This window comes from Zalophus californianus, chromosome X (genome assembly GCF_009762305.2).
Source record: "Zalophus californianus isolate mZalCal1 chromosome X, mZalCal1.pri.v2, whole genome shotgun sequence".
NCBI classification, from domain to species: Eukaryota; Metazoa; Chordata; class Mammalia; order Carnivora; family Otariidae; genus Zalophus; species Zalophus californianus.
Genome location: NC_045612.1, coordinates 29,873,033 through 29,880,623, shown reverse-complemented (window position 1 = coordinate 29,880,623; position 7,591 = coordinate 29,873,033). Strand labels below are relative to the sequence as shown.

At 53.3% G+C, this 7,591-nt stretch overlaps 1 protein-coding gene across 2 annotated transcripts; it reads left to right on the top strand.

Annotated features, from left to right (window-relative positions):
* Nucleotides 1-473: 473 nt before the first annotated feature.
* On the top strand, nt 474-4,805 carry LOC113930895 (testis-expressed protein 13D-like). Of its 2 annotated transcripts, none has more exons than XM_027608501.1 (4): nt 474-523; nt 1,136-1,337; nt 1,863-2,887; nt 3,687-4,805. In XM_027608501.1, the coding sequence occupies exons 3-4, from the start codon at nt 1,900-1,902 to the stop codon at nt 3,737-3,739; spliced, it is 1,041 nt and encodes a 346-aa protein (XP_027464302.1). In that variant the 5' UTR covers nt 474-523; nt 1,136-1,337; nt 1,863-1,899; the 3' UTR covers nt 3,740-4,805. The 2 variants fall into 2 exon arrangements, with proteins under 2 accessions (XP_027464302.1, XP_027464303.1); XM_027608502.1 differs by having other exon boundaries at nt 1,860-2,887.
* The last annotated feature ends 2,786 nt before the right edge of the window (nt 4,806-7,591 follow it).

Sequence of the window (7,591 nt, the reverse complement as noted above, 5' to 3'; positions counted from 1 at the left end):
ATTATGGGAATGGATAAGCTCACCCGAAGAGGAGGAGTCTGAAGACAAAATTGGGAAAACACCAACTATGGGGCTGTGTGCTGAAGAACTGGCAGTTCAATGAAAGATAAGCGAGAGAGCTAAGAGGAACATCCGTAGAATTTGATATCACAGAAACCAAGACAGTATGGTGTCAAGGAGGGGAATGGTCAACAGAATTAAACACTGCTGAAAAATCATGTGAAAACTAACTTTCGGGGCACCTGGGTGGCTCAGTCGGTTAAGCGTCTGCCTTCAGCTCAGGTCACGATCCCGGGGTCCTGGGATGGAGCCCCGCCTCCTGCTTCCCGCTGAGCAGGGGGTCCGCTTCCCCCTCTCCCTCTGCTCCTCCCACTGCTCCTGCGTTCGCGCATGCGCAGGCGGTCTCTCTCTCGCACATAAATAATTTTTTTTTAAACTGACTTTCAAAGTATCCACTTGCTTTTGTGCTGAGGTAGGGACTGCTGGTGACCTTAATAGAGAATTTTCGCTGAGGTTTTGGGAGGTAAGAACCAATGTGCCGCAGGCTGGATGGTGAAAGCACGATGAAGTGGACAAGAGTGTGGACTATTCTCTAAGAGTCTAATAGGAGGAGAGAAAGGGTAGGATATAGGGTAGAGGGAGGAAATTATTCGAAGCACAGAGAGAACTTGAACAGGTTTACTGTACGGGAGAAAAAGATCCAGTAGCACAGGAGATGCTGGGAAATACGGGGGGCAGGGATAAGACGTACTGAAGTGTTTGGGGAAGTGGAACAGGAGCAACTAGAGTCTGGGGCAGGAAGACAGGGTTTAGCAAGGAAAGCTGACGGACTTCAGGGCTCAGTCACTTGATTTTCTCGATGACAGGAACTCCAAGGTCATCTTCTTAGGACGAGGAGGGAAGAGGGCGGACGGCTTGGGAATATAGGAAAGTTTGATATCGCACCCGAGAGTGATGGGAGAGGGCGCTAAACCATAAAGAGCCCCCCCACCCCCACACGCACTCACCGACCCCCAGGTCAGGAATTCATTCCACGCGCCTCTGGGTGCTGTCCTTCAGAAGCTCTCGGGAACGAGAGGCGCCTCGGGGCTCCCTGCAATTTCCAGCACAGTCACCTACCCCGCCCGCCCTGTAGGAGGTGTTTGCCAAGGAAAGGGAGCAGAGCCCAGGGGAGCCGCCAACCTGCCAGCCAAGCAGGGGGCTCTCTCCCGTGTGAGGCCGGTCCCAAGAGGCCTTGCGGCCGTGACTCAGAGCCTATATCTCTGACGCGCTCCTCCGTCGCCCCGAACGAGGTTGGTGTGTGAGTCGGCTTCACGCTTTGTCGAGAGAGCGAGTGGGTAAGAGAGGAAGCCGGCGGAAGGGGAGGCCGGGACTGGGCGAGGACTGACTGGACTGAGGCGGGGACGGCGGGGTGGGAGCTGGGGGCTGGGGGTGGTGGGGGGTGGCGGTTGGTGTGCGGGGCAGATCCGTAGGCCGCCATTGTTTTCGAGCAGCAGGGCGGCCGGGGAGGCTGACTAGGCCGCAGCCGCCATGGCCGTAGATTCCAGCGACCCCAACTGGGCGAGGACTGACTGGACTGAGGCGGGGACGGCGGGGTGGGAGCTGGGGGCTGGGGGTGGTGGGGGGTGGCGGTTGGTGTGCGGGGCAGATCCGTAGGCCGCCATTGTTTTCGAGCAGCAGGGCGGCCGGGGAGGCTGACTAGGCCGCAGCCGCCATGGCCGTAGATTCCAGCGACCCCAACTGGGCGAGGACTGACTGGACTGAGGCGGGGACGGCGGGGTGGGGGCTGGGGGCTGGGGGGTGGTGGGGGGTGGCGGTTGGTGTGCGGGGCAGATCCGTAGGCCGCCATTGTTTTCGAGCAGCAGGGCGGCCGGGGAGGCTGACTAGGCCGCAGCCGCCATGGCCGTAGATTCCAGCGACCCCAGGAGCGGCTTCCGCCACAACGAGGTGGTGGTGTTCATCAACGAAGAGGTGCTCAGTAACGGCGGCGGTCCCGACTTCTACCTGACCTTTTGCTCGAAGCCCTGGAACGAGATCGAGGACGAGCTGCTGTCCGTCGTGGCCGACCCTCAGGTGCCGCGCGCCCTCAAGAGGGCCTACTTCTGGAGCGCGCTGGCCTTGAGCGTGCGCGCGGCCGCGAGGCAGCAGGAGCATCAGGCCCACCGCGTGCGGCGGCTGCAGGAGCAGCTGCAAGCGCGAGAGACCACCACTTGGGCTCTGGCCTCCCAGCTGCAGCGGCTGCGCCAGGAGCATGAGCAGGTGGTCTCGCAGTTGCAAGGCATGCAGCACGACCTGCAGCGGGTGCTGGACGAGCGCGAGGCGCTGCGTGGCCAGCTGCTCCAGGCCCAGAGGCAGCCCCAGCAGGCCGGGTCTCGAGCACAGTGGCGGGCGACCGACGTGTGGCCCCTGAATGCAGTGGAGCACAACGAGGTGCTGGCCGCCACCGGGTCGCAGCGGGATGTGGAGAGCCAGAGAGAGGAGGCCCAGATGGCCTCCGCGACAACAGGTGTGCTGTACGGGTCAGGACCGCCGCCAACGCCGAGTCCCTGGGCCCAGGTTGTTCAACCCTCTCTGCCAGTGCCGTTCCCCATGCCATTCCAGGTGGCGTTCCCCTACCCACCACCTCCCCAACCCAGAGTAGTGGCAGAAGCAGCAGCCGGAGCAGCATTCCCACCCCAGATGCCTACTGGGGCCACCTACCCACCTGGCACGGGGCCTCTGTTGGGGTCCCAGGAGGGGATGGTCCCGCGGTGGGACCAGAGGAGCCAAGGCCAAGAGGAAGGTCCTGCAAGGCCCCCCTTTGGTGTAAACCCCTCAGGGCACAGCTGGAGCCAGGGAGAGGAGATGAAGCAACAGCCGCAGGGAGAGATGCCCAGGCAACCAAATGGTAAGAAAGCCTTTGAATCCCAGCAAAAGGACAAACCTGCCTCCGACCTGAGGAGGACGGGATTGGGACTGCCTGTGGTGTAGAGCATGATTAATTTTTCTGGACACTTGGCTTGTGATAAATGCAAAGAAAACAAAAAACAAAAACTACATGCTAACTTTGACCCCAAACAAGCTTCTCAGTGAATTTAGGCATGTAGAAAAGAATGGGGACAAATTCCAAAAAGAAATCAATTTCTGGAGGCCCTCTTCTGATCAAAAGCTCACTCTTTTATTTACAGCAGAGAAAAATCGAAAATGCCCCAAATTTTCAGTATCCTACCATCAGGCAATAACCATTTTTGGCACATTAATATAGCTATTTCCACAGGTGGATCTCTTTCCCCAGTTTCGTATCATACATGTTTATGTGTGTGTGTAATGTGTATTGCTTTAAAGAAAGATGAGACTGTAGCGAATATGTTAATGAATCGTTTAAAGGAAAATTTTTCCAACTGTGTTTAAGGTCACAGGTGGTGGACTCTGGATGGCTGCTACCAATTGGTTGACACCCTGGAGAGGCTGACATGATGAAACATTCTTTTTCTCTTTTCTGTATTCTCATTAACTTCTCTTCCACAATAGCAGGTCTTTGGCTAAGAAGAATCATGCTTTTAGAACATATGCACATTGTGTTCTAGGAACACCACTTTTCCTTGAGAATGCTATTGTTATGCTATAAACTGCAGCAGTGTTCATTTTGTTTCTTGATTTATTTTTACAAAATTCATAGCTAAGGGCCTGTTCTTTGTGTCTCTAAGCTCCAGGAACTTTGTATGAAGCTGAAGAAACTCCAGCTCCCAGTGCGGAATGAATCCTCACAAAATACCCTCTGGCTCTCAGCAGGCTTCACCTCAGTGAGACCTCAACTGTCTGGAGCTAGTAGAAGTGTGAAGAAATCAAGGAAAAGGAGACATTCTGGCACACATCCTGAAACAGGGGAAAGTAGACAGATTTTGTTGGAATTTGATCCTTCTGTTAGGGAAAAGGGATTGACAGCAGATTTCAAAGGGTGGATGGGAGGGTAGTATTAAATGTTAGAGGTTATAGCAAGTTTGTTGAATTTCGTTCATTAATTCATTGAACAAATAGTTATTGATTGCCCAGTATGTGTTAGGAACTACAGTTATATGTTATTATCTGGTGCATACATTATAGCCCAATTGGATGAGTTTGGTTAGATGACAGAAGAACCTAATTTGGGATACAGTGTACACCAGGGGTGTCTTTGCTTAGCAAGTAGTATGGCTTTCGGGTGAACCCAATTGAAATAACATCAAGACCCATTTCTGTGATTCTGGAGGCACCTTCATGCTTGAATGACTGAACTGCTCAGCACAGCAGTCCCAACGGAGACAAACAGGCAGTGGCAAAGATGGGGGAAAATCGCCTCACAAGAGTCAGGCGGGACTTTTCTGAGACTCCTGCTGATTTCCTCCCTTGAAAAGGACTGCTATTTTCCTGGTTGTCTGAAAGGCCACTGGGTTGTCTTGAAGAAGGAGAGTGTTGGCTACACACTCGAGCCCTCAGCTTTGGACCACCACCATCCCAAGCTCCTTTCCAGTCAAGATGGATGAAGAACAAAATGGATTCCAAGGGCGAACACCATGTTGTGGATGGTGCTTCTCTTGGGAAGACTAACTGGATTAAAAAGAGAACTGGACTGAGAGAAGCCCTTTTGGGAATGCCCCGGGCCCCTTCTCTCCCATTTGGTGTGTTCTCTGCAGGCTCTCTGCTCCCCCGAGACAGGTGGAGCCCAGGGGCTGGGAAGTTAGATGGTCTCCAGTCTGAATGAAAGGTGTTCTCAAGTTCCCCCATGAAATCCCAGCTCACCAAGCTCAGCCTCTGTCAGAGGTTTCCTGATTCTAGTAATAAAGAGTGTGCACTTGCCTGCTGTGTCTTCTGTGTGGTGTGCATCTCGGGGCAGGTTTGCTCCAGGGCGGCAGTTTAAACCCACATCTTCCCACCATCCCACTGAGGTGAAGGAAAGTTCGAGCTCATTCACTGAATAGAGGCCCTCTAATGAGGGCCTCTCCTCTTCCAGCAAGTTACCCAAGATGGGGAGGGGGAGGAGCTTCTATGGGGCCTTCAATCCACTGTGACTGTCCCTGCTCCCCTCACTGTCTGAGTCCACACGGTCCCTTGAAGGTGGGCACCTCCCCTGCTCTTAGGCCCATGGGGCACGAGAGGTGAGGTGGGGACGGGGCTTCTGTCTAGCCTGGGAACCCGGATGCCTGGTGTCCAGCCTCCCTATGTGCACCAAGAAGCCATTTCCCTGAGGCCCTGTCTCCCAGAGTCCCAGCAGAAATTTCCCTTCTGCATTTCTGCCCTGCAATGCACGGTCCCCTCCCTCCTATGCATAATCTCATGAAGGTGCTCAGCGTTCTGGGAAACAGGCAGGTTTAGACGGCCTGTTAGTAAGACAAATGTTCCCTGAGGCAAAGGGGGGGGTGGAACCTGGCTGCCTGCTCGGTGTAGGGAGAGGGGACGGGGCAGAGAACTGACCCTACCCCACCGGCTTTCTCCCTCTCCTCAGTCCCGGTAACCGGGAGGCCTTGCTTACTAGAGAGGAGCACTGGGGACGAAGAGGACCATCAGGGACATCGGCCTAAAGCTAGGTTTTCTGGGTCAGGGGCTGGTTTTGTGATACTCCTATGTGTGCCGATAGCTCCCTGGAATTTTGAGAGAATGGGGCACAGATGCGACTCGGGAATGTTATAGGATATTTTTATCTGATGGTTCTCAGCGTGGTTTCGGGACCAGCAGCATCAGGATCACCTGGGAACTTGTTACGAATGCAAATCCTCAGACCTGACTCCAGAAGTCCAGGGAGTGGAGCCTAACAGGTGTTTCTGATGCCCGCTGAAGTTCAAGAACGTTTGTTTGTAATCCATAGTGCAATGTGAACAAATCACCCAGGATTTCATTATGGTTGGTTCATTTAGGGTTTCACAACTCACTCTGATGTCCACTGGAATGTCCTTAGGGCTGTATGAAAGCAGACTCATCCCCGGGCATAGCTCTTCCACAGCCCAGTGTGATTACCCAATATTGCAAGGCTGACTTTTTTGATAAAAACCTTCATAAATCTTTGACCAGATTACTGAGGCTGGCTCTCAATTATCTCTTCATTCTGGGCTGGGCACATGGATGTAAAGCCAGTAAGTTTAGTTTAAGGGAAGAGCCTGGGCTTTGGAGCCAGAGAGACCTCGGTTCATAGATAACCTGTTCTGCCATTCACCAGCTGTGTGACCTTGAACAAACTCCTGGATTTCTCAGATCCCCAAAAAGTGTTGGCTCCCTTCTCCTACCCTTATCACTCTGCTCTGTGATGATGGGGTAATGGGCATAAAGGATACCCGCTGAGTGCCTACCACATGACACTTTGGCCATTATCCCACTGGTGACTGCCACAGCTCTGTGAAGTATAATAGAGTCCTCTATTAATAGTTCTTCAAGGAGGATATTGTACTCCCATTTTACAGCTGTGGCAACTCAATAACTTACCCCAAGTCATTCAGCTGGGTGTTGATGAAGCCTCGGTTCTCACCCCAATCTCCCCAGCACCAAATTCCATGCTCTTTCTACTGTAATGCCACAGTGCCTCAAACTTCTTTTTTTTTAAAGGTTCCAGTAGTCTCTTTTTTTTTTTTTAGATTTTATTTATTTATTTGAGAAAGCGAGAATGAGAGAGAGAGAGAGAGCACATGAGAGGGGGGAGGGTCAGAGGGAGGAGCAGACTCCCTGCTGAGCAGGGAGCCTGATGCGGGACTCAATCCCGGGACTCCAGGATCATGACCTGAGCCAAAGGCAGTTGCCAAACCAACTGAGCCACCCAGGCGCCCAGTGCCTCAAACTTCTACCCTTCCCCATTAATAGCAGTTAACAGGGTCTGTCAATGCCTTGACTGATAGAATTGACTCTAATGAAAGGACTCGAAGTCACAGAGGCAGTCTGGTGGGGAAGGAAGTGGGTGGAGATGGCAAGAGTCCAGCTTTCGTGGCCGGGGAGTGTTGGTGATAGAAGAGAAGGTACTGGAAGAAGAGGACCGCGGACATACCTCCTAGAGGCGTCAGGCTGATGGAACCTGCAGAGACCGAGGTACGGAAGATGGAGCAGCATGCAGTGGGGGACTCGTTCCCAACCCCACCTGCACGGAGCCCCTGGCCAGCTACACTTCTCCTCGCATTCACCTCCGCTGCAGAAGGAATGGCTCCAATCCCAGCCTTTCCTGTGGGGGCTTCTGCAGGCAGCATGTGGAAACGTGTAGAGATGGGGAGAAGCAGTTCTCGGATGGCACAGGAGGCAATGACAGGCCCGCGAGAAACGTGCCTCTGCATCACTCTGGGGGGTGGCAGAGCTGTGTACAGAGTATGGTTAAAGGCCAGGTGCCTGGACTAAGGAACAGTGTAAAATAAATGCATTTTTCTTTGAATTAAACATGCTTTAAGGGGCACCTGGGTGGCTCAGTCGGTGAAGCGTCTGCCTTCGGCTCAGGTCATGATCCTGGGGTCCTGGGATCGAGCCCTGCATCGGGCTCCTTGCTCAGTGGCGAGTCTGCTTCTCCCTCTCTCTCTGCCTCTCTCCCTGCTTGTGCTCTCTCCCTCTGACAAATAAATAAATAAAATCTTAAAAAAAAAAAAAAAACGTGCTTTAAATGAGGGGA